The 27,821-nt window shown below is 38.1% G+C and overlaps 2 protein-coding genes across 2 annotated transcripts; one reads left to right on the top strand and one right to left on the bottom strand.

The window, feature by feature from the left end:
- The first annotated feature begins 1,615 nt into the window (after positions 1-1,615).
- Positions 1,616-10,028, top strand: LOC112457295 (ethanolamine-phosphate cytidylyltransferase). Its single transcript, XM_025020239.1, has 6 exons — positions 1,616-1,896; positions 4,723-4,860; positions 5,563-5,742; positions 5,830-6,256; positions 6,542-6,762; positions 7,739-10,028. The coding sequence occupies exons 1-6, from the start codon at positions 1,850-1,852 to the stop codon at positions 7,833-7,835; spliced, it is 1,110 nt and encodes a 369-aa protein (XP_024876007.1). The 5' UTR covers positions 1,616-1,849; the 3' UTR covers positions 7,836-10,028.
- Positions 10,029-10,380: 352 nt separating this feature from the next.
- LOC112457294 lies at positions 10,381-26,876 on the bottom strand. The gene is made up of 6 exons (XM_025020238.1): positions 26,699-26,876; positions 16,344-16,601; positions 15,673-15,809; positions 14,678-15,122; positions 12,361-12,547; positions 10,381-11,845 (listed from the first exon to the last, which is right to left on the bottom strand). Exons 1-6 carry the CDS (start codon positions 26,729-26,731, stop codon positions 11,604-11,606), a joined length of 1,302 nt encoding a protein of 433 aa, XP_024876006.1. The 5' UTR covers positions 26,732-26,876; the 3' UTR covers positions 10,381-11,603.
- Between the last annotated feature and the right edge of the window lie 945 nt (positions 26,877-27,821).

Raw genomic sequence — 27,821 nt, 5'->3', positions numbered from 1 at the left:
TCTCATAATAGGGCACTTTCCTCTACATGTATTTATGGCGATGTTATAATAAGTTTATTGGGATGTGCAGAATGCCGCTATTTCTTTCTTGCGCAATAACATTTTAACACGGCAATATATAACAAAAGAATTATTTCATACAGAATTTAAGAAGAATAATAAGCTTATTTAGTATCATTTCTATAATTACTATTTAGTATAATTTTATTTATTCATTTTTCCGCATATTTTTGCGACTATATAATGATTTTGCATTATATATCTCTGTGTCTGCTATATTATAATGATAGAATAATTATATCTATTAGACTATAGTGATAGCGAAGGGGTAATAGGCCTGTTCTGTCTAGCTGAACTTCTTGCACGGTTCATCTTTTCTCTTTTTCTTTTCACGTTGGAGAGAAAAAGAGAAAAGACGAACTGTGCAAGAAGTTCAGCTAAATAGAACAGACCTAATGACATGATATAATTTTTTAATCACAAGATATTATGAAATTATGATTAAGCACTAATCGTGTAAACTGTAAACTATGTCTTCCTTTATTAAAACAAAGAAATTTCGTATATTGTATATCATAATTAGTGTATGTATACTTTATACATATATAAACCAGGAAGAGATGAAGCACTGATTAATATTTACAGTCGCAATTATATGCAATTAAATTGTTTAGCATATATGCGCATCTAGCGTGACTGAAAAATCATATGTCAGATCACGTTCGCTATCTCTGACAATGAGTCTAAAAGATATATTTAAACATGCAGGTTTGTTTTCCGAACTAATGGCAAACGAAATGACGCAAGTTCTGAATTAGATGAGTTAGCAGTTAATACACCATCTTGTTCATGGAACGAGATCAAAACGTTTAACCAGACAGATCAATCGCCGTACATTAATTTGCTAAAATAATCGGATTATGAAAGGATATACATTCCGTAATCGCTTTTGATGCTATCGAATTGAATTAAATTGCCATTTCGTTTTATTATTATTAAGAACTACAATATAACTGGCTTGTTTTACGCATAAAAATATATGTATATAAAAAGAACAATTTTTATAAGAATATGAACATCATTCTTGCTATATCATGATAATGTGGTAATTCTAGGTAAATTCATCGCATTTTCATCAAATATTCGGCAATCGTGCAATCTGCGAACAGCTATATCTACAAAATTTCTTTTTCAAAGTGTCGAAGCCATTTATTTCGCCACACCTTTATCTTTTGCCCCTGGCAAAGAATTGGTCATTTAGAAATTTAAATCAATAAGCCGTGACGGGGGAGAGGGGCGGGGGATTGAAACCGACATGGCCATGGATAGGCGTCGAAACCAGTCGCAATTATAAGTAACATCTTTTACGAAATCGATAAAAGAGCCAGATGCGTGCGTGTGACTCATTATTATCACGGCCGGCTACAATTTTCAAGGGCCGTACGTTTCCGTGCGTCGGCGCGACGTGGAACGTGGAAGGTCTCAACTGTCTCAAGCTTCCCCCGGAGTTACGCCAACCAATCCCTACTCGGCGATGACGCCTGATCGGCTTGATGACGCCGACGGCCGAGCCGCGAGGACGCGGGACGCGGTGGGATTTTAAAGGCGATGTGTAAAACGACGACGCGAGCAGTCGGCCGCGCGACGGGATCGGTGGCGGTTGTTCGCACGTGCGCGCGAGCGGAGTCTTTCTGTCTCTCTTCCTCTGCCCTTTTGCCCCTCTCCCGGCGATCACCCCACAGCCGTCCGGTCCGGTCGGACGTCACTCGCGACAGGAAGGGACGGCAGTCGCCAGTCAGTGATATCCTGTGATATCCAGCTGATAACGGAACACCCGGCTGCGCCCGTCATGACGGAGGAGGCCCGCAAGGAGGTTCGCGTCTGGTGCGACGGATGGTGAGCGACATTTTTACAGATATTTTTGGACCCGCGCCGAGGAAACGCGCGTCGAAACGCGGATCGTCAGGAGACCGCAGGGAGGCGACGAGCGGCGACGCCGACGCACGCCGCGAGGCCGCCGGGCCGGCCGACGGAAGCGCACACGTGTCGATCGCATTCTCGACGTGTCACACGAAGCGCGGGGTGCGGATTACTGCGGATTACCTCCGACCTCCGCCTCCCGAGCTTCGTCCGTTAGGAACGCGATCAATCGATATTTAATACACGGTCATACGTGTCCAACCCTTCCGTCCCGCCGCCGACGCGGGAGTGAAATCGCGAGGGACGGCGAGTCCCTGAATCAGCGCGTTCTCCCTGGGTTCTCCTCGTTGACTCTCGTGCAACCGCTGATTGCATGCGAACGATACTTTTGTTTATGCGCTTAATGTCTTTCTTTATGCACAGCACCGTCTTCAATTAATCTTCCGCCTTATATCGTTACTCTGATACACGTCATTTCAATATTCTTTCCTTTCTTTTTTCAGAAATTTACATACAGCCTTTAAAGGTCGTATATTTTTACATTCTAACGGTCTAACCGGTCGTAGACTGTGTAGGGGTATAAATTTATAGGAGAAAAGTTTGTTTAGAAGGATTGGAAAAGTGCTATAAAACGAAGATAAGAAGAGTATAAGTTGATAGAAGATTTTCATGTAAAAAAAACTGGAGCTTCTAGTTGGAAACACGGCGATAAGAGGCTTAAATCTCGAACTTGTGAAAGAAAGTGTAGAGGTTTTACTCTCAGACGATCCAGTTCCGGATATGATTTTCCTTTTTCTTTATCATTCATGCATCGAAAAAGTGTGTGGTATAAAATCCTGGAATTCAGTTGTAGATATATTATTCTTTATAGGTTTTTATTTTTATTGTAGGAATATTTTTATTTATATTTTACAACTCTATCCATTCAGTTTACATTTATATTGCAGGTATTTTATCATGGGCACACAAGAGGAGGATTGTATTTCATAATTTAGTTTACAATTATTTATATTGTAGGTGTTTTATCTCGTGGACGTGAGGAGGAAAGAGGAAAGACGCGTTCTCCAGTCTCCGTTCTAACGAAGTAGATTAGTCGAATGGGTCGAAATGACAGATGTGCACTCCGAAATCGTGTCCCGCACTTGTGCGGATTAGCAATAGAGAATCGTCGCCGATGTCTCCTCCGGTTCGCTGCGACACAATTCGAAGCGCCGTTTGTCCTCGTTTAACGCTCCGGTAAAAAATGGCACGGGGAGAGCACGGCAGACCGGTCTGTCGTCGGCAGCGCCGATTAAATTTAAGTTTCATATATACTTAGTATCTTTAAATGTTATACATATAGTAAGGAATATATGTCTGTACGAAACATTTTTAGAGAAAATATAGAAATAGAAATATCTTAAACAATATAAAGATAATTTTATACAGTTTTAATGATGGCTTTGACAAGAATCGCGATTATCTTACATTAACATTTTATTTTTACTCGAGTATTCGTAATTTTAAATACGGACGATAATCTATTCAAATTAAATCGTAGTTCTCAAAGGCAGAAAAAAAATATCGGCGTGCCGAAAATTCAAGCCCTTGTTTCAGCGATTCTGGAATCCCGTCGTCCTTCTCCGCTGCGCGATGACGCACATTTAAAACATTTGCGTATATTTGGGACAAAAATAAATCGATACCTCTATCAATGTTGTTGGCACATGAGGAAATGAGTCGTTTAAAACGACAATCGATTAGCAATGGAGAATGATAGCTGGAGGCATGTGAAACATGATCGCGCGATTTCGTATGCGATGTTCACGATTCACTGCGGTATTGTGTGTTTTTTTTTTTTATGACTGCGCAAGACCCTCGGAATGCGAGATCTTCATTGTGGCTCGCTCGACTTACTTACGTGTAGTTTTTATGTGCAAATAAAAAAAATCAACGTATCACGTTGATGGACGCAAAAAAACTCATTAAATTGTAGCTTTGAATGTATCGATTTTAATGTTTCATTCTCTCGAACACTTTAATTTTAATACTAATTGCAAAATTTTGATTACTTTTTTTCTCTCTCTTCAATTTCGATAGATTTTTGTATATTTGTCGACCTAAACGTTTCGTTTCACGACACATTTCTTAAAACTCTACCTATTCCCACATTTTTGCACGTCATTTAATACTAATTAGTATTGCAATCGCAAAAGAAATTGATACGCTCAGATGCGTATTTCAATGTGTTATCGTGTGATTTATATGTCGCGTTATCGCGACTCGTGCGACTGATATAATAGTTATCAAAGCTGTTTTACATTCAAGGCTACTTTATTCCCCCTACTTTACGATATCTTTATTCAATCATTATACTATATTTGTTATTAATAATAATAAACATCCTCACGCTGAAATATGAAAATATTTCGCTTTTTTATTTTTTGTCTTGTACAGACGGGAAAATCGTTTTCGTCGAATTATTTGCAATTTGCACACAATTTGCAAATTTTAGTTTAATATTATTTAAACATGGAACGCCGGAGTACAAACGATGTATAAATCCATACAAATGTGCATTTGTCGGTCTATTATTGATTATATATTTATAGTGAAAATAATATTTAATCTTCTCTTGTGATCAAACAATTTAAACAATATTAAATATTAGTTTGGAAAAAATTCCACAGTTTTCTATATTAAGTTGAACGGCTTTCTCCTAGTAATTCTTTTCGTAACTCGAAATAGTTTTATTGACATTCTTGTTAACAATATTCTCCCTTTATCGACACGAAATAAATACAAATAAAATTTCGATTGCAGTTATGACATGGTGCATTTTGGACACGCAAATTCCTTGAGGCAGGCGAAGGCTTTAGGCGATTATCTGGTGGTAGGTGTCCACAACGATGAAGAAATCACGAGACACAAGGGTCCTCCTGTCTTCACCGAGCAAGAAAGGTATATCTGTTGCTTCATTAAAGCTAGGAAATTATGTAAGCCATAATGACTGGTCACGATTTCGATTGTCATCTAGAGCTAGTTATTATGTTAATTAATCTTTCAAATTCTATACATTTATTCTCTTGAAGCTCGTAATGCTAGCACAGTGGATACATGTGTTCTCCACTTCTTGTACACGGTTTTTTTTTCTTATGCCTTGGAAACGCGATTACATAATGATGAACGTTAGTGCTCCAAATCTAGCACATTGTAGTATGTCTTAGTTATTACAAAAGAGATGTTTATGCGAGTCTCATATTCGCCATCGTTTGGATATAAAATTTTAATATATTCTAGAGCTACAATCATGTTAGAAGGAAGGTCTCGCTAGAGCCTTGATATTTTAGGTCAATACTTGCGTAGAAAAAAAAAACTGAACAGTTAAGGTACACAATCTAACGTTGCTACAAAGTAAGAACTGTGTCTTGTCAACCGCGTTTACATAAGTTACTTTCTCCAGTGTTAATTATAGATTATTATCAAGATTATGTCGATACGAATATAACAATTTTACATCAAACTTCCACAGCGAAATTTAAAATTGCAAAAGTTCTCATGAACAACTGTTTAAGCATATATAATCGATAAAATAACGATAAAACGATTACGTAATAATTTTATTACTAGGAGCATTAACAAACTGAATGTTTTTTTCCTTAGGTACAAAATGGTACGCGGCATTAAATGGGTAGACGAAGTAGTCGAAGCTGCGCCTTATGTCACTACCTTAGAAACATTAGACAAGCATAACTGTGATTTTTGTGTTCACGGCGATGATATTACAATGACCGCTGATGGCGTGGACACGTATCATTTAGTTAAGGCAGCCGGTCGTTACAGGTAATTTCCTTAAAAAGAAATAACATTATTTTGCTGTTTATTTAAAAGATTATACAGTCTTTTACTGAGAAGGTTTTGATATTTTAGAGAAGTCCAGCGTACTGCCGGCGTCTCGACGACCGATCTTGTAGGACGTATGTTACTGATGACACGACAACACTTTCGACAGGGTGACAACGAATACAGTGTCGACAGAGAACCGAGCAAGAGCATGGGTCAGGATCGAACCGCTCGGAGTCCATGGACCGGCTGTTCGCAATTTTTGCCGACCACACAGAAAATCATACAGTTCAGCGACGGCAAGAGTCCGCAGCCGGGCGATAAGATCGTGTACGTTGCAGGCGCGTTCGATCTCTTCCACGTGGGGCACTTGGATTTCTTGGAGGTCGCCAAAAAGGAGGGGGACTACCTCATAGTCGGTCTACACACCGATCCCGCTGTTAATCGATATAAATGCGGCAATCATCCTATCATGAATCTTCACGAACGGGTTCTCAGTGTATTAGCGTGTAAGGTGAGCCTTTTTTTTGCACCGATCTGAGATTTTTAATAAGTATCCGCGTGAGATAAAGTGGAAAACGATAGAATGGAAAAATACAGATTTGTACATTAACATATGAGCTTAGTCAATATATGAATATAGATGCGACATGCGTAGTTTTCAGAAGACTGCGATCCATATTTTCTAGTGTAAAAAGAAACTGATAAATCACGTCTGTGGTCACGCCACTGTTTGAGATAACAGAAACGAGTTATGTCACATAGCTTTATTCATTGTATTCTCTTTTCTTATTTACAGTATGTCAATGAAGTTGTAATCGGCGCGCCGTATGCGGTGACAAGAAATCTGATGGAACATTTTAATGTATCTATCGTGTGTCATGGACAAACGCCTATAATGCCTTGCGATGATGGATCGGATCCGTACACGGAGCCCAAGAGGCAAAATAAGTTTAAATTGTTAGATAGCGGTAATGACATGACGACGGAAAAAATCGTTGAAAGGATCATTCTTCACAGGTATGTTCCATTTTACAGACATGTTATGCATGTATACGTTCTCTTTATTAAATTTTCTAATAATTTTTTGATACTTCAGTTTATAAAAGATTCCTGATGATAGTTTATATGTAATCGTAATTATGTTCTTTAGTTATAAAATTCTTAAGTAAATTAATTACATTAAATTTACATATTGCTAACGATATTTTCAATTTGCTTAAATAGAAGATATATATATATTTATAAAGATTATTTATTCGATATCTTTGTTATTCACATTTATAGTACAATTATATTACGTATAATTATTTGAGAAAATAGTATACAGTGACTGCTCGCGTTATTCTATGAGCAATATATTACTGCGATTTGATAATATATTAATTTCCGTTCTCGAGTCACTATGTACATTTTTGTTTAGAATTCTACAAAACTAAATATATTTTTTATATGTTCCACCATATTCCATCCCTATTCTATAATAACTTAAATATTTTTAATAAAATTGATATTGCAAAGCTTTTAATTACGCCGAAAAGTTAAAAAAATTTACATATTAATTTGTCATATTCTGCTTTTTATCCCCCTAGGCCGAACGAGCTTTGCACGGTTATTAAGAATTTCAACAAATGTTGATAATTAAAATCTGGTTGTTTTGTATTCTTTATTCAATTATTAAGCAATCGTTGATTACCTAATTAAGAAATCTGGGACAGACCTGGCAGTTCTGTATTTTCTACTCAATTTACAATAAACGCATATTTACTTACGTCTCATTATAATTTGTTGTCATTCATTCATTTACTGCTTCTGATGGGATATGTAATTATGTTCATCTTGCAAAGTATTTTCTTGAGTTTCATTTTGCTCCATTCTCTCATTTATTGCAATATATTGTATATATATAGTAGCCTCTTTTGATGATAATCAAAATCCACATATCCCAACGACTGCGAGCATTCCTATCACGTGTTGATCTAGCGTCTAATTGCAGGTTGGAATTCGAGGATAGAAATTTAAGGAAGGAGAAAAAAGAGCTTGCCGCTTACGAAGCCATCATCAAGTCTGAGAAAAATGACAGGATTGAATAATTGTTCGTTTTAATTCCTTTACGCGAACATTCGCAGTGTGTATGCGTGATTATCAGATTTTATAAAGTCAATGTTGTAAATATGATGTCACACCGACATTCAATTTATCGTTTCGAAATGCCTTACATAGTTGAAATGAATATTTATAATCAATCAGTATGCTAATAGAAATATTAATTAGCGACGTGAAACACGCGCTAGTTTTAATTTATTGCAATATTGCTATCAGAAATTGATGCACAACGATGACGATCATGAAATCAGGTGAACATTTTATATGCAAGATGTGCCAGGGCTATCGTCATTCGTCCTATGGATTTCTTATCACTTTTAATTTTATTTTTTAAATGTTTATTTAGGGTTTTAAATGGTGATTAATATTTTTCTAATCATTTAGTGAACTTTTTAGAAAGATTATCTAGTGAACTAAATTTATTTAGTTCATAATAATTATATAATTACAAAATAATTTAAATGTTCGAACTTTGTCGGTTACTAAATTGCCAGAAACGAAAGTTAAGGATGTCTCAAGCTACATCCAATTTCTTTAATTAAAATGGCAATTATAAATTTGATTCTCGAAATACGTTTATTGAATCGTATTGTGTTTCAAAACTATTTTCAGCGGATTTTTTCAGCAAAAACTAAAGTAATTTAACTTCGTGTTTATTTCTAATCTTATCACAAGCCTAGAACACAGTCCTGGCACATCCTACATATAGCTCAACATATCTCTAAAGAGTCTTAAAGGTATATCAAAATGTTACAAAGCCTTTGAATGTAAGTATGCTTCGTAATTATTGTTCTCTCACGATGTTCACGTTGTGATATCATTGCTTGATTCAAATATCGGAAATAATCACAATTACCGTATAAGCAATCATGTAAGACGCGATGTAGAAACGAAGATCGAATATTTTTCAAGTCGAGGTGTTGAATTTCAACTATTTTTCGCTACTATTCTCTTTCATCGTGCGATGATCTTCATACCACTTTGGCTGCGTTCGAGGAGCGCGCTATTAGCGCTATTTGCTTATTCTATCTTTGTTTTACACTTGATAAGCGATAAAAATGCAATAGCACTAATAGCCGTCTAAACGCAGTCTTTATCATTTTGTCGTTTTTATCTTTTTCGCATACGCTAGAGCATTTGTTATTTGTTCGAATGGAGTTTCAATATTTTTAAGCAAGTTACGAATATTACGGATTATAGCTTGAATTTTACTGAAACAATGACATGTTCGATCTTCAAAGGAATTCTCATTGTGCAATATGAGGTGTATGTTTTCTTATATTTATGAAATATTTTATATATTTAATTAGCGAAAATATATCGGAACGCGTATATGCAAACGCGTTCCGAGTATTCCGTAGTCTTTTATCCAGGAATTACGAAATAGCCGAGATTGGCAGGTAAATGAGCTAGGCTCGTGATTCGGTCTAATTAATTGGAAGTTCCTAAGCATTTACAAATGCCTATCGCATGTTTCTTAGCGATACCGAGATCATTTACTAGACGGCGATACTTACGAGACCGAACTTCGCGGTTCGTAAGACATCCGGCCGGGTAGCTAATTTAACTAGCATTGTTCATCGAAGCAAATTATGACGCGTAATTTAAGTGTTAGATTTTCTAATGCGAGATATTAGAGTATCGTATGCCCAAAAATAACGGAGCCAAAGAAGTTAGATTTACGGCGCACGTCATACAGACTGAACGAAAACCGAGTTACCGTTTATCTCCGAACTTGAACTGTTTGCGTCTGTGGAGGAATGAACAGAGAAAATACGTGATATTCGTCGTACACGAAGATTGTTTAAGGATGTTCCAGATAAACTATTGGAGCTCTCTTCGTTAAGATATTAAATCGCGAGGACTGACAAGTGTCCGTCAAGCTTTCGTAAGCATCGACGGGCAATCTACGATCGAACGAAGAATCTGGGACATCCTATATAACGCGAACAGGTTTCTCGACCTGATAACATAGTGGCGGTGGCATTGGCGCCGATAAACTTGTAAGCGACAGTTGAATTAGATTACACTGGAAGACAAAAAAAATTGTACAGTTCGTGATTTTCTATACAGAAAGAGAGTTCGACACCGAACAAAAATTGTAGCACGCAGAAGATTGTTTAACCTTTTATTTTATAATAAATAGTCATTGTACACGGTCACATCTACAATAATCGTAAGTAATGTGTACTACGCTTCTTAGTTACCTTCACTGACCGATTATCGTGTCCTCGCGATTAGTTTTACTCCCTCTCTTTCTCTCGTATGAGCATTATTGTTAAATATATAAAACTTCCATTCTTTTTTCAGAGCGTTTCTTAAAGATAACTTCAAGAAACACGCGAAGTTATTGAACATGCAATACAGGCGTATATTAATGCTTTTTAACATACTCAGCTGAATGTATAATAATTTGGCGAACAAGGTAATTTTTCTTCGCTCAAACTTACTTTTTTTTCTCCCTATTAATTCTTGTCCCTTTATTAAAAAACAGATTGATTCAGAACTTGAGAGTCATAGACCTCCTCCAAAATATCTTTTACTTAATTAAGATATATTATATATAGATTCTCGTAATAATATACGTATAAAACATCTGCGCTGTTAAAAGGTATGCTGTAAAATGCGAGCCGCAATTGTGTTTATTTACAAGGTGAGATAAATTCGTGCAACCACCCCAAATGTTTTTCCCGTTCGAGTTCCTTCGCATTCAACGAGGTTCTTATTATCCTATTTACACGAGCGATCCGCTCGCATGATCAGGTCACGTGATAGCATTGCACGTTTGAGAGACTCATCGTAGTGAGACTAATTTTTTTCATATTTGAGCAATATCGAGAGACAGATCGTGAAACTTTCGACGGAAATTGCATGATGTGCGCGAAATGTTTGGGGAATAGTGCATTACAAGTTAACTAATAAACGAATAAAAGGTTCGCGAGAAAAACGCGATTAAGTATAACTCAATTTTTAGCAATTTTTCTCACTTCGTCTAACTGTTTGATAACAAGACTCGACCAGGCAGTCAAATGATGCATTATTAACATCATACAACACAGAACAGAAATTGTTCTTCTTGAACGCTGTCTTTACTTAGAATCAAAAAGGTGAAAAATTAGGCAAGAGATAGAGAGGCTCTATGTGCTTCTTGTGTTTATGTAGAAAAATTAAAAAGTGCTTCCTCATGAAGACGTAAACACGTCTAATTGTAAGTCTACACCGCATCTACATCGCAAGACAAAGCAGATGTTCTGTGTTCAAATCCGATGACAGATTCTTTTCACGAATTCCCAATTTACTTTCACTCGAACGTTCGTCGTTAAATTGATTTTATTCTACACGGGAAGCACAGTCATTTGCCACCGGGCGTTCCTCGTTACGAGAGCTATTATTTCGTTCCACGGTGGGCGGCAACGTTCGCTAGTCCGAACGTTAATTCAGTGCTCGCTGCCGGAATCGCTCCTCGACGAAGTTGCGGTACGCGACTATCGTATCATATCAGTGACGAAAGATTAATTAAGGATACATCTCATCGCCACTGAAGTGGGACAAATATCTCGCGCTTTTCGAAGCGAGGAGTCAAGTGGCTCGTAAACGATGACATTGCCCTCCTTCTAGCAGATAAACGTCCTAGTCTCCAAGTAACGTTACATTAATTATACCCTGTACGATATGCGCGCGTGTTACACCGTACAACTTGATGAGGAGTATATTCGGCGCGAGTGATTTATGTATCTCTCTTATCGCGCGTCGCTCTATTGCATGGTCGAACGACCGGTGTAACCGGGCGTGGTGTCGCAATATTTCCTGGTGCGGTCTCGGACCAGCTCGTCGATGGACTTGTTCTGCTGCACCGTCGAGGACAGATTGTGAAGACGCGACGCCAAGTAGCACATGATAAAGGCCGATAACACGAGTAGAGCACCCAATCCCGTCGCCACGTAGAGAAAATTTCCGCAGCTACCTTCGAGGCCGGCCGTAACTTTGTCGTACAGGTCTGCGATAATGAGGAGAAATATTAATTAGAATTATAGCGATCGCCTTATGCGTCCCTCCCGCTTTTTCCCGTTAGATCAGAGGTTGGTAAACTTTTCCCATAAAGAGCCGGATAAATATTTTAAACTTTGCTGGCTAACTAGTAACCATATAAGAGAACGATCATCAAGTATAGTCATATAACGGAAGAGGAAATATATTTTTTATTGACCAAATTTTAAATATAATAATTAATTTGAAACAAGAAATTCAAAATATAATAGTAATTAATTATTATTGAATTTCGAATTTAGCGTAAAAATTAGTAAATAATAATTACGGAAACCATTCAAAAATGGATCTTTTGCCGACTTCTGATCTAGAACGGATTTTAATCTCGATGCATTCGCTAGAGAATTTATAAGTTACACGTAAATCTTATTGCAGAGTCTCGCGAGAATTAACATCAGAGAGATCAATCTCGATTACAAAGTCAAAGGATTTAATTTCTCTGTGATTAAGAAATATGAAGCTTACCATCCGGCATCATCACTGTATACTCAATATTTTCTTTGAACTTCGTGTACGGCGTGGAGTCGTTGTACCTTTTGATCAAACGCTCGACCTTCGGGAGGAACTCGCCTAATACTTCCACATTCGCCTCGACGGCTCTCTTCCTCTTCTTCCCGTGTCCCGAAGGTTCGAAAAGATCGAGACAGAAGTCCTGTGAAAATAAAGGGCTATAGCATAATACGCGATAGATAACGGGCATTTGCCTATATTTAATTAGAAAATCTCGATAAGTCACGGAAGATTACTGTAACAATTAAAATGAACAAATTTGAATTAATTAATGTAACGTAGGCGATGTAATATAGATGTAGGTTGAAGTAGATAGAGATTGAAATGATAGAATGAAATACATAAATAACATGCTGTCGACACAGATAATGTCTGTGGCTACGGCAATTTATATATCTCTTCCATCGCGATTTCTAGATTTACCGACTTACGAATCGTCTTATGTAAGATTCATAAGCGAAGAGATTTTTCCACATTTCAGATAGTTAATTTCTTGTATCTCTTGTATGATATCTTTGACGTTGAATGTCACGCCTACATCCGTTGTGAAAATGGATTTTTGTATGCACATCATACATGCTATGTATATATTTCAAAACTATCGCGTTTTCTTTCTGTCATAAATTTTACCGGCGTGAAACATGCCGGTACATTTAATGCATTCGAATATAGATGTATGTTATAGTATGTAATACGTAGACAGTATGTCCAGTATGTAACACGGATCGTATTGCAGAGCGAGTTATGCAGCATAATTATCTTTGACTAATACTCTTATAAAAAAATATATTTTTTGTTGTGTGTCAACAGTTTTAAATTTTAACGGACAGACTCTTGTTCAGTGTTTTATTTAGCTAAAAATGAAAAAAAGAAAATAATAGAAACACGCGGTCGGGCTGGATCTTTGTGTCCAATAATATTTTTGTGTATACATTTTTTTCCAGCTCAGCAAACTGCGCGTCGCCGCGTTGAGTAATATCGGTCTTGAAACATAGTCTCAAGCTAAAGCCGAAATAGCACACGTAATTAAATTGATAATCAATTTAATAATTATGACGCTAATTAAAAATAAAAATTTCTATTTTTCTGCTGAATAATATTTAAGAAATAGCTGGGCTGATGGATATGATATGAGTCTGCGTTGCTAGCTAATAATAAAAATAAACTCTGGACTGCTTAGAATTTTACGATACTTTGTTGTAAATTCAGATATATTCTATAAAGATGTCTTAGAATTAGTACGAAATGGATATAACCAGATTAATTAAGATTAATTAATTAATTAATTAAGCCGAAAACTAATTAATTAATTAATTAATGCATTAATGCAAGTGGATAGATAGCTAGATTTAAGCTTGTTACAAGTCCAAGCTATATAATATAGATCTAATCAAATAATGATGATTATATAACAGATAATTAAAACAAAAATAAAGCATTATTACAAATTACTCCAGTTCTTAAATATCATCAATAAACGAGATTTCCTATGGCAAACAATTTCAAGACACGACTCTGGCACTCGTCATGTCCCACGAAGTATTCAATGAAAATCAATTATAGAGAGGAAAACATTATTACGGCCCGGACTAGACCTTGATAGTCTAATAATAACATTATGCAAAGTTTGTATACTTTTTCCAAACTCAGTAAACCGCGCCGATTTTTTGTCGGTTTTTAAAACACAGCCCTTTTTTGTTGGAACAGTAAACTCACATTCTTAAATCGATAAATAATCGATTTAAATTTTGATATCAATATAAGCATTCCTTATTAAATCACAAATAATTTATTGCGAAAAATATCACCCCAGCTAGGTTCAAATCTGGTTAATAAAGATGCTTATATTAACCTGCAATTTAATAAAGATGTTTATCAATACCAAAATTTAAATCGATTATTGCTGTAGAAAAGAGCTGTTCTTTAACGACCAACAAAAAATCGTCACGCAGTTTACTGAGTTTGGAAAAGCTATAAAATTTACACAGAAATATTATAATTAAGCTATCAAGATCCAGCCCGACCGAAAATGGCATGTTCTCTAATTAATTTTAGAATTTTATTGTTAATATTATCAAAATATTAAAAATTATAAATCTAATTTTAGAAACTAACAAAAAACAAATATAGATTACAAACTTAAGGTAAATATACATTAAAATCTTATTATCTGTAAATGGTGTTTTTCTCTTTAATTGATTGTACACACACAACATAACGGTTCTGTTTCAGTTATTATCAATGAATCATATCGAAAATCGTTATCGCCTACCGGTTGACAGTCCTGCGGCTCCATGCACGCTTTTATCTGCGAGTGAATCCAAAGGGTAGAACGCTCTCTCATCGAGCTCAGCAGGAACGCCTCGAAGTCGAGAAAGACCTCGTTCTTGCGCTCGCGGTACCTCGCCGGCTGATGCGGAATGATGGACGCAAAATCGCGATTCCTGCAGCCATCCTTCACGAGCACGACGCTACCGGGGGCGTGGGGTTGATCTGGATCGGGACTGACCGTCACCTCCAGCAGCTTGATGTATCCCCAGGCGCTGTCCGGGCTGATGCGGGCTCGCAGCTGCAGCTTCGTGCCGATCGGCACCGCCTGATCGACCGTCTGCGAATTATCGGACACGTTGCCGGTCGCCTCGCGATAAAGGGCCACCTCGTACTCGAGCCGGCCCGGCGTCTCCTCCACCACTCCGGACACTCTGGCGCCGTGCGGACTGAAACGATTAACCCTTTAAAGCAGACGCGCGTCGTCGCTTCAGCACGTTGCGTTCTCTCTTGCTGTTATATCAGCTATCGTTAATTCTACACTTTTGCCACAAATCTTTCCCATTTACATATAAATTAAAAATACGTATATTACTCTCCTTATAACGTTTTAAATGATTAATTTACATGAGCAATCGTATCGTCTTCAGTTTTTCATCGCGGAAAGACGAAGAGGTATTCTTGGTTCTTAAAGGATGCCGCGATTATTCGCATAGATCGTCCAAGCAAAGGATAAAAGACAATTATGATACGTTCAAGCTTCCTGCTTTTGACGGCGCTTGGTACGTCTGCATCGCTATTATGAAATATGATAATTAAATAAGCGGATAACCGTTTCTCCTCGAGGCAGGAACTCGCGCAGAAATGCCGCTCTTCGGCGGACGCGATACGCGAACGCGGCGTGGCGTGGCGGAAATAATGCTCGTCCATTACCCGCGAGATTTCGACGAAGATATCGCGTATATATATATACTTATACGCGGAATGCGTGTGACTTACAAAGTGCCGGCGAAACCGGCAGCCTTGTGCCTGAGCAGCGTCGGCTCGGGCGGTCGGCACATCAGGATCAGCTCTTGGTCGGCCAGCATCACCACGCCGGGAAAGGCGGGGAACCACACCCGCAAGTGGATGAATCCCTGTGGTGGCGGATCAATCGCGATGATAATAGCTCGTTGCATAAAAGAATTAAGTGATTTTTGCGAGTTACACGGTCCAATTTTTACAAGGACGTCCCGCGAGATGCGCCGCGCCTTCAAAATGTAGGACGTTTGTAGCCGCGAAGCGCGGAATTATACGAACGGTACAGTTAAACTCGGACGTATTTACCAACCAGCGGGCTAATCCGAGCGTTAGCTATCGCTTCTAATCGCTTCTCGAAATATTATAACGGCATCCGATGCCTGATACGATCCGATTGGACGCACAAAGCGTTTCGCTGGTATGTATATACGCGATAGCAGTATTATAGCTCCTGGAGACTCATGAGAGGGAATCAATTGCGAATTAGAAACGCTATCGACCGATCGCGATCCGTAAAGGCTGTTCCGTTTGTGCGACGTCAGTGAGGGTACGGAGGGGGGAACGGAGCGGGCGGCGGCGTCATCGTACGGGGGGCCCCCCCGTAAAAATCGCGTTCCGCGTAACTCGCCCGATCGCTCTCGATGACTCACGTTTCTCTTGAGGATGCCGCATCGGGAGAAGTCAGTCACCTTCAGGAAGTAGTTATCCTCCTGCGGATCGTTCGGGTCCGGCCTGATCTGGCAGTGAATGTCGGCGAGCGGATTCGCCGATCTGTCGTCCGCGAAGAGCGGCGCGCCTCTGAAGCCGACCGGCCTTTTGATCTTCGCTGTCAGGAGATCGGCCGCCGATCCCGCGCCGCTGCACTGAATGTCCGATACCTCGTAATCCTGGGCAACGGCGGCGGCGACCTGAAACGCCCGAGTCAAAGATGATCATTCGGCGATCGGAGAACGAGAGAGCGGCGGCGGAAGAGATTTCAGGGCGGCACCGCGGGAGTGAATTGCCGCTTCTCATCCCACGGCGCGACCGTTTCCACGGTCTCTTCTTGAAACTGTCGCGCGCGATTATTCTGTCGCTCTTCCGAACGATGCCCCGAAGCAGCGTTTTAACGTTTCTCAGTCTCTTTTACCGCGGCGAGCGAAAAATTTATTTTTGAAATTATGTCCGACAATTTATTTTACTCGATCCATTGTGCGCCGTCCTCTTTCTTTCGACCTTTGCGCTATCGTCTTAACGATCGGTTGTAATTGGGAAGGGAAAATTTGTGAGCGGCGCGCACAGCAGAACGTTCCGCGCTGCATTTTAATGGAATTAAACTATTTTATCCCTTAGCATGCGTTCTCGGTCTCGTTGAGACAATACGACGTCGTGAATTCATCGTTGCAGGTTCATTCGATCAGGAAACAACATTTTAAAAGAGCACTTTTCGCAAGATTAATTACTTTCGACCTGATGACGCTAACCTCGTATGGGACCGGGGTGTACACTGAGAAAAAAATTGTTAATCCCAAGAAATATTTAGTTTGATACGTTCAACTAAACATTTTAGTTAGTTAACTAAATATTAGTTGTTTCAACAATTTATTTCGTTTCTTTAATCAAGAATTAATTAATTCAACTAATGTTTAGTTAACTAACTAAAATGTTTAGTTGAACGTATCGGACTAAATATTTCTTGGGATTGACAAATTTTTTTTCTTAGTGTATAGAATAGTCCCATGGTAGGTTCTGCCTATCGTAAGAGAGGCGACTAAAAGAACAAGTATAGGGACAGCAGCTAAGTCACTATCGGGGCTGGACAGAATTCTCGACAGGTCCGATACTGAACACTCACAGACGCCAATCAACTGATTAGGCGGCTGCGATGTGAAAGGCAACGGGAAACTATCACATTAATGTATTACATTAATGTACTTATCCCTAATATAACGTATCTAATACTGATGGCATCTTCTGGAGTAAAAGATTCCGGAGGTAAAATAGTCTCCCGGTCGGATATCTTCGAAAGAGGATTACTTTGGGGGGAGGGGGTCAATAAAGAGAAATAGGTGTATGGAAAACACTAAAGAGTAGGAGAGATAGGAAACCTGCTGAGACATGAAGGATTAATTTGCGATATATTGAAGGCGGAGATAGGAAAGAGAGGTAGAAATAGACTTAGATTAGATTGTTGTTCACAAATAGTCAAAGACATAGGATGCTCTACTTTCAAGAAAATGCGTATAGGTTTTAGTTCAAGATAGGAAAGAATGGAGATACGCGTCCAACCAGTCCTCGGACTGAAAACTTGATGAAGATGATGATGACGCTAAAACGACGTTACAGCAGTACGTCTTGTAGAGCAAATAGTACCGTATATGATAAGTATAGAACAGACCGCGATAACGTACGCGCGTTCGGCTCGTAAACAGAATAGTGAATTACGTTCATGGAGTGAACTTCCATAAATATAGCGGCTAAAACCTAACAACCGTATTATTCTATAACTGTTATGCAGCTAACATCCTTTTTTTTCACGGCAATTTACTGCCGTTCAGTCGCGCTCGCGGCACTATAGCGGATCGCGCATTATTTTCAATTTTAACCAGATTTACTTTCTTCTCAGAAGAAAACCCCGTTGCCCTGGTTTACCAAAATTGCGTAAACGCTTTAATCGATTTGAATTTCTTTCCGCGAGAGCGGCGCGAATATGGGGTCAGGAGTAATACGGACTGGAATCGTCGTATGAAACGTTCAGGGCGAATTGGTTATTTAAATCTAATTGCAGGAGAAGAGGATTTTCAGTTAAAAAATAAAACTTATTGAGATAGCGATTATATTTATTAAATTGCGAAATACTGAAAAGGGCAGCTCTTTTGTGGATTATGTTTCGGAAATAGATAATAAGATTTTAATTTATATTTATCCCCAATCTGTATTTGTTTCTTATTAATTCCTAACAACATTAAAAATATTATAATATTATATGTATAATGTATATATATGTATAATATTTTATAAATGTTATACCATTATAAAATATCATAACTTTTAATATTTTATAATATTAACAATTAAATTCTACAATTAACTAGAGAAGGTGCCATTTTCGGTTGGGCTGAATATAGGTATGAATTTTGTATACTTTTTTCATCTTAGTAAACTGCGCGTCGATTATTTATTTGTCGGTCTTAAAACATAACTTTTGTTAAAACAATAAATCCCCACATATCGATTTAACTTTCGATGTTAATAAGCATCTCTTTTAAATCACTGCAAAGAATTATTGTGAAAAATATCAGAGACTAAGGTTCAAGTTTATACTTCTCTTCAACCCGTGATGACATTTTTACCAATTCGACCACTGAGACAAAATTAAATTCTATATATTCTGTATACGAAAATTCTTGCATTGGACATAAATTTAATTTAGATATTTGTTGCTAATGCCTCTTTCAATTGCAAGTCACATTGTGAAAAATCGCCCGAGACTCGTTGCAATTTGTCTTCAGCTGTGCTACAATACAAGAATAACAGCAACTTATATACAACGGACAATTATCGATTTTATCGTCGGTACATACCGTCGCATTTATATTCAAGAGTTTCAATTATTTCACTTAAACTCCCCAGCACACCTACACGAGCAACGCGAATGTGCGAATAATTATTTCCCTTTAATCGCCTCTTTATTGGTACTTTATATGTATTGCGCGGGCTGCCTCGGTCGTTTGCCTTGCATAAGGCGCAAAATATAGAATGGAATATACGTTCATACTTCCGGGGGCCTCTGCGAGAGAAGTATACGCGATACAATAAAAGCGATTAAGCGTCCAATTAATCTACGTTACGATACCCGGGACGTCCGCCTTTCGTCGCTCGCGACGACACACGCTCGCATTAATTATCGCCGGTGAAAAGGCGACCTGCACGGTGAGTCTCGGGGACGACCTCGGTGCCGACGACATTTACAACGCTATTACGTTGCCATTGGTAAGGAACAAGGTGACCAGCACGCGACCAGAACCGAGAACCCACTTCGATACGGTTAACGGTGTAAGGAAACGCTCTGGTGGCCGCGTAAGATATTCGTTATGTGCACCATACACATTATATATTACATGAGCGTCTCTGCCGTACATTGCCCGTGCTCATCGTACGGGTCACGGTAGGCCGTATTTTTCGAGATCCGCTCGCAATCATACCGTATCATGTGGATATCAGATCGATCCGCGAGCGCATCCGCATTTACCACCGTATAGGCGTGTTCGTCGCGATCGGGTTTCTGGCGCGTGTATGAATTTAAAGGGATTCTGTCGGTCGGAGCGACGGATTGCTGACGATGCGAAGAAGTATATTGTATTATTGATTGAAAGCGGGGAAGCTACGAGACACTCGTCTCGTTTTAAAACTCCGCAAAAAATATGTATTATGACTCGACTTGATTATGTATATTGGTTATTGATACATATTAATTATTGGAGCTATTTATAAATAACACCGAGATATTCATTAAGATATTTGCAACACCCAAAAAGTCGATTTTAATATTTCCTATCTAAATTGCGTGCTGTTAAGAATAAAAATATGACATTGTTTGAAAAAGAAGATACTATTAAAATATTTAATCAAAGCAGTTCTACATTATCATCTAAATAGTTCAATTTTTACTGATTAATAAGACTTTTAGGGGTAAGGTAACATTCTTTACATTTTGATTGATGTGTTAAAAGATAACAGTATAAAATGACATTGTGAAATTATATCGATCACAAAAGTAGTTCGTTAGAATTACCCGAGTTTGAAAAACGTTTTAAATTTAACGGTAGACAGAAAAAATTTATATCGCTATAAGTTTATGCAGGTTTATAAATTCATGGTTGCATAGACAGCTAGGACAGATTAAATTCGTAGACACGTAGATGGCTCGAGCTATAGATCGCTTAGGTTCACCGCTACATCCGCAAATCCACAGATCTATAGATGTGTAAATTGCTTTACACTTCGCTGAACCCACAAATTATTAATATTATTTGAAATTACAAATTGTTGGAATCGCTAGTTCACAAATCCCTTAATTGATAGGTCTTTGGACTTATAGATTCTTATCTCCATAAAATTACGTTCGATAGTAATAATTTGTAATAATATTACGTGCATTATTAGGCTTTAGCTTGAGACTGGGTTTCAAGGCCGACGTTACTCAGCACGCAGTTTGCTGAGTTGATGATTGTGAGTAGTCGTAATCTCTAATTTAAACATGATTATTAGATTGTCAACGTTTTACTTTCTATTTTTTACGTTTTATTTCCTGTTCTGAGTATCGTCTGATAAACTTTTTAGATAACATTCAATAACGACTATAAATACAACTCTTATAAAAAACACCCTTAATAATTTATTCATTTTTATTTTGCGCAATATGCAATGAATATTGTTACAAGCGTATTGCGCCAATTACATCTCTTCATAATCTATTTGCCTATGAGATTATTAAAATCCCTATTATATCTTTTCCATTAACAAATTATAATGGTGTTTTCGCATATCACGGCTCTTATCGCATTTAACAATGTAATGGAGCGTTTAACAAAGCTCTATTACATGTGCTAATAAAATTAAAACTACTGGAATAAATGATAATTCGCGGCAGGTGCTTTGCGACGTGAAAATATCAACTACCAAGCGCTGCAAATTTACATTTGCGCTTTCGCATTTATCGAATTCACGATGCTCATCCGGTTTGAGGTAACGCTTCTCTAAAACTGAAAAACGTCTTTAATTAAAAATTTATTAAAAACGAAACGTATAACATGCGGATTACGTGAACAGTTGGAAATGGCATTTTTTCTTTTTTTTTTTAATTAAAGAATTAAAATATATATGGTAAAAGGAGAGAGATTCGTAAGAGCAAGTGGGAAAAGAATCAAAGTGATTAATCCTTACTTTTGAACTTAATCCTAACTTTAGGGAATCAATTACAGACTTTAAATCCTCGTAAAGAATACGCTTTAACGAAAGATAGTAGTTATTTTGCGAAAGTGTTAAAAATTCGAAAACTTTTTATAAATTAAACTTTTCTTTCAGAAATTTATAACATGATTTTAGATATATTTAGAATCTTAATAAAAGATTCTCCACTCTAAAAACTAAATTTGAAGCATAAAAACTCACAAACTTATTTTAATTGTCTGTAAATTTAGTTATACTTTTGAGTAAAATACGGCTTAATTATAAATTAGTTAAAATTCCTTGTAGGTATTTCGCTGTTTTTTCAAATCTCTCTCGTTGTTATAACGATTACCTTTGTAAAGGGAAAAATAAATGACGATGGACGATTTGACTTATTCGCTAAATCGGCTAAATCTATCAAATAAACGTCGGGAGAATGCAAGAGTAGAATATTCAAATAAAGCGATCGACGATTGTCGGCCATTAATATTCGGAAACTCTTGGCGATGCAGGCGCAGTCAATATTCTTAATGGCTTCGACGACAAGCAACTCGCTTGATCGAAATATTTAGGTGTCGAGCGTCCGGTTGCGTGTGCGCGCATTACGTCTTTCAACGAACAAACTTTCATCGAGACGCTGTTCTCTCGACGAACTTGGTCCGGAATTGATAGGAATTGCGCGACTCTCGTCGGGAAGTCGATCGAGTGATTACGCGTGTCGATATGATAGCTCGAGAAATTTGCAAGATGGGGAAGGGAGAACCTGGGAGGAACTTGGAATTAAGCTGAGAGCCAAGTGATTGGTAGTGATAAATTAAAATGCGAATTCCCCGGATTTTTACACAATTACATCCGCTACCGCGGACCGTTTTCTTATTGATATTATCATATTTCTCCTGGGACGTTACAAAATTTTACAGTTACTTAATACACTTAAATATATAGGTCAGATATATATTTTTTTCAGGTGTATTTTAACACCTTCTCCTTATTGCATAAAAATTATTAGATAAGAGAAACACGTAAATTAAAAAGAACAATTAAATATAAGTATAATATCTATTTTCTAAAAATATTGTTCAGTGATACGTGATACTTTCCGTTGATTACTTACAAAATATTCAAACCGACACTGTGTGAAAAATTCCATCATTGAAATTAAAGTCGCGACTTCTAGAATAAACCGGGTACATGCTCACAATAATCTGTTTTAAAGCAAATCGATCGAAAAGCGACATATACGATTTTGTTTTTCATCGAGGGATGAGCAAAACGTAACGGGAAAGAAATAGGAATATAGCTCGAAATCTGCCACGCGAGACGAAGCGGCTGCGATTGGCCAGGCAGAGACGGACAGTCCGCCGGCCTTTTATTTCGGTCTCATCCGAGGAGAACCGCAAACCTTCTCTTTATGACTCCATAAATCCCGTTTTTTTTTTTTAATGCCATTTAGTCCCGCGACTCGTTCATCCACGGCATCGGCGTCGCTCTTGTCACCGGTTACAATTCGGTGTACAGTTAAACCTTACGATGGGCGAGAGACAAACCTACCTGCCAAATAAACCGCCGAAACGGCCTGGAATTTGACGATATAAAAGCACGTTAATTAAAGGATGTAAAACGCGAAACGTATACCGAAATGTGTTACTGTATCGAAAGAATTTTATTGGCAGTCAAGGAGAGGAGAGAAAGAGAGAAACAGACGGGCGGAGAGATAGGCCCATAAAAATGAAATAAAGCTGTCAAGGAGTAACTGTATTAAAGATAATAAAATTGTTGCGTATTGAACGGGGTTCATTGAGAGATAAGACGTTTCTCAGAACCGAACGCAATCATAAAACATTCCAGAGCTAGAAAAGATCGATTTTTAATCGAAAAATGAATCGTGGATATATAATAAGGTGTTAAGCTTGTAATAATTATATAGACTATTTCACAACGCATTAGTTAGCGCGATATTAATAACCCACAATCAACGTAAAAAATTTACAAGCATTATTTCTTCAGAGACCTTTTCCTCATAAAGAAGATACCCTGGCAAGTAGAATCGTAAAATATTAATTCCATTGATGAGGATATATTATTGTAGGGTAAAAATATAAGGATAAATTCTCTTTATACTTTCTCTAGAAGAACGGAATATTATTCAGAAACAATATATTTCAAGATTTACACCTATTTTTGCACCTATAACTAACTCATCGAGTATTCAATCGTTGCGTAAACGTTATATCGGTTATATATATCGTCGGATACAACGACACCTTTGTGTTGCCAAACTGCGAACAGATTGTGCGCATAATTAGAATTTTAATCACCTATAAACGGATTAATTTCAACTCTAATTTAAACTTTAAATCGAACGCGTTAAATTTCAGTTAAACTTCGCGACGGGGAATTGTTTTCGGTAAAACGCGCGCGCGGATGCGCTGCGCGGATCGACGATGACGCGCGAATAAATGAACGTCCGTGCGTTATATTTTTCAATAAATCCGTTATAAAAAAATTCTTTTTATCGCGTCTACCGGCACACATTGTTACGCGATGTTGCATGTGACACAGGCAGGTATATATTGAGAAGAATGACTGCGCGCGCGATACGTGGCGTGAAACCGTTTACACGAAGGAATTATGACGATATACATAATCCTCTTGATACTTTCGTGCGCACGTGTGTGTTAAAGTATTCCGACATATCGCGTTTCACGGCGAAATTAGTTGCCGCGTACCCCATCGCGGGGAGAGATGTCCGACACAATTCAATTATTTCGTCATTTGGGGAAGCCATTAATATTTCAAATGTATCAAACGTATATCGGCGCGGTCGGTCGTGCGATTCGCTTTAAATTGCCCCGTTATCGTATTTCGTCGCCTCGAATGTCACGTATTAATAGGGTGCATTTTTAATTATCCTCGGCGAGGCCACACGACGCTCGCGACCTCCGCACTCTCGAATACTCGCCCCTTTTTCCTTTTCTCTCTTTCGCGTGCTTTCGAGGGGGGTTTGGGAAATTAAAGTGGATCGACGCGAGTAGAGCGCGTCGACACGGCGGGCGCATTATTTTCGACGCGGCATGATTTAATGGCGTAATATAGAAATACATCGAACGCGCTCGGGTTTTTCGCAAAATGGGGCATCGCGTGAGGGATCGTTCCCGCCCTGCGCGTCGTCCCAGTTAAAATGAAAACCGATCATTTCTTTTAGCACGAAATATCTTCCGAGGCCGCGCGCGCGCGGTGGCCTGTTTCGCCAACGGAAATTAATTGAGATTGTCATTATCGGCAGATATTTCGAAATCGCGGCGGGTTGCCGCGTGAAAAGGAAAAAAAAACGACGTGGAGTTCGACAGGCGCGGATAAATATAGAGAAAATTGAAGTTGGGAGTTGCAAGGAGTGTTATTAAATGTCGTAAAAGGGAAGATAAAACTGATGATAACTGATAATGGTAAGATCTCCCTTTTCTATCAGCTATATTTCGATAATGTCAAATTTTATCGACAGAAAATCGCAACTCTCGTTCGTAAACACGTTCATAATCGTGAACTGGAATTTTCACGCGATATTTCCAGGCGCTTTCCTTTTTTGTTAAAAGATTGCGTGTCTCGCGGTTGACGGGAGTCAATAGAAGGGATCAGTGCGGGCGGTCCTTCGATAAAACCGACGTTTTCTAAACATTGTGTAGATTCATTGCGTGACAAACTGTCATCACGCGATGTCAAACAAACCCCCCTGGCGCCGCGCAACAAACATAAGTCACCGAGAACGGATGATATGGAAATCTAGCGGTCGTCCATCATCCACGATCGACCTGATTTATCCGCAAGAGTCGTCGAAAAACCGTCCTTCACCGTCGATAAAGATTGCGGGACGTGCTTTAACATCCAAGTCGGATGGGCGAAAGGGCGAGACAAGTAAGAATTCTCGACTGAGAATTTAAATTTGACTGGATGTAAAAAAAAAATTTTTTTTTTTTTCAATGAAAAATTGAAGAGTTTAGTTCTTCAATATGATTTAAGCCGAGTTGTTTAAGAGAGCGTTAAATGAAAGTAATTTTAAATTGATAAAAGTAAAATTAAATAATTTATCTTAAAACTTGAGGAATGAACTTTAGATTTACTTTCGCAAAACCTTAAAAAAGAGAATTTGCGCTAAGCCTTTCGTGTACCTCATGACAAATTTATGTAGCGGAACGGTGCAAATCAAATAACCTGCAGTAATTCGCTACTTCAAAAGAAGCTCGCGAATCTCCAGTATCACGGAAGCGCACTTTCAAAGTACTTTAAATAAATAAGTATAGCTTTAATATATTATAATATACTTATACATATACTTGATATATATAAAGTGTATTTTATATATTTAAAAAGAATATAAATAAATTTTATTAAAATTGTGTAATATATTTGTTCTTACATTATTATTTGAAAACCAGCAATAATCAATATTCATTAATTTTCAATAAATTATATATATAATATATTCAATAAATTTATTAAATAAGTGTTCTATATTTAATTTATATATATTATTTATTAAATTCATTATTATTTAAAAACAATGTAGTAATATTTCTAAATTAGCATAATTTGTAACTAATAAGAATTCTATATATTTAATAAATACATTAAATATATAACTCTTATATGCGTTTATATTTATACTAACCCTTATTCATTTACATTAATACTAATTTAGAATTATTGCAGACTGTTTTCAATTAATAATGAGAACAAGTGTTACACAATTTCGGTAGATTCTATTTTATTCCTACTTTATCTTTTTATTTGTATCTTCTAGAGCTAATTAAAACAATGCAAATATATCAAAACCAACAAGGCTAATTAGACTTACAATTAGAGCTGGTTAGACTTTGGGCTGATCAACTCCGTTTCACCTTTCAATAAAACGTTTAACAATTTATCTGACAGGTTTCTTAAATTTCTTAAGGAAATCAGAGCTACATATAACCGGCATAAAAAAATCTTCTACTTCTATAATGTTATCAGATGAAGATATTCGCGATATTGTCTCTCGACACAAATTAACCCCGCGCCGCCATTCGAACCGACTCACCGTGCAAAATCCGGCGATCAGAACTCTCCACATGATCTCGCCGAGCTATTTGGTTCTTTCTCACGTGTCGTCGGCGTTCACTTCCCCTTGTTAACTCGAGAAATGTTTACCAGAGTATTACACTCGAGACACTCTTTCCGGAACCGGGGGACGCGCCGCCGGCAAAGGGATGCAATTTTGACGAAGACCCTCGATGGACTGAAGGCGCGTGTGTATCGTGCCGGGGCACGCGGAGGACTCCTTTCCCCCCCGGTGTATATCCAGCCGGGCACACCGCGTCGTCCCCGACGAGAAGGGGGCCGCGCGGCGCTCTATGGCAGAAACCGGGGAACCCAAGAGAACCACCGCCGCCGCGCACCGGACCCGTCCGGAGTACTGTTAATGCATGCTCGGTGCCTCCACTAACAACCATCCTCGCTTCATGCCGCTCGCGCGCTCGTCCAGCGACGGCCTCGAACGCGCGCGAACACCGCGATTTCTTGGCTTCCTCGGACCAGGAGGATCTGACCCGAGAATGACCAGACGTCCTAGTTTCCGAAGACACGTCGGGGGAGGGGGGGGGCTCTTTAAGTCGTATACGCGACCATCCTAATCTCGTTCAATTTTGTACGGGGTGTCTTCATCGCTTGATGATTTCCGCGTTCTATTTCCCTTCATCAAACGATTCGTCGAGTTTCCACCTCTATTTTTGTATCCAGAAATTTGATTAATCTGTTACCCTTCTAATGCGACAGCGTTAAAATTTACTGATGGAAAGAATAAAAAGGTGGACACTCGTTATCGCTGCATATATAAGTTTAATTTTGTCTCGAGATAATATATTGTGATTTACGATTTATAATTTTTCACACGGGACTTCCGTTCTGAAAGACGCGAATATTTATTACATCTCATTTACAATAGCGACCGGAAAAAATAACAAGATATTAATAATATTTCGCTTAACAACACAGCAAGAAGCGGATTTTCCATTGGGTGAGAAAAACGTGTATATTTCTAAGACGTACGGCGCCGCTTCATCTTTTTAGCTTATTTTATGAAAGGCGGTTATGGTTTATGATTATGGCATCTTGCTGCCAACGTTAAATCAAGTTACGAGACTGATCTATATATAGTCGCAAAA

The sequence above is a fragment of the Temnothorax curvispinosus genome, unplaced genomic scaffold, assembly GCF_003070985.1.
Source record: "Temnothorax curvispinosus isolate PA1 unplaced genomic scaffold, ASM307098v1 QBEX01007734.1, whole genome shotgun sequence".
In the NCBI taxonomy this organism is placed as follows: domain Eukaryota; kingdom Metazoa; phylum Arthropoda; class Insecta; order Hymenoptera; family Formicidae; genus Temnothorax; species Temnothorax curvispinosus.
Note: the sequence above shows the minus strand (reverse complement) of the source record. Positions and strands in the feature narration are given on the sequence as shown.

Coding starts and splice junctions, on each gene's coding strand:
- LOC112457294 (XM_025020238.1), bottom strand. CDS start 26,731: ATGTGGAGAGTTCTGATCGCCGGATTTTGCACG. Junction 12,548..14,677: donor AGCCGCAGGACTGTCAACCG/GTAGGCGATAAC, acceptor TTATTTTCACAG/GACTTCTGTCTCGATCTTTT. Junction 11,846..12,360: donor TACAGTGATGATGCCGGATG/GTAAGCTTCATA, acceptor TCATTATCGCAG/ACCTGTACGACAAAGTTACG.
- LOC112457295 (XM_025020239.1), top strand. CDS start 1,850: ATGACGGAGGAGGCCCGCAAGGAGGTTCGCGTCTGGTGCGACGGATG. Junction 5,743..5,829: donor AAGGCAGCCGGTCGTTACAG/GTAATTTCCTTA, acceptor TTGATATTTTAG/AGAAGTCCAGCGTACTGCCG. Junction 6,257..6,541: donor TCAGTGTATTAGCGTGTAAG/GTGAGCCTTTTT, acceptor TCTTATTTACAG/TATGTCAATGAAGTTGTAAT.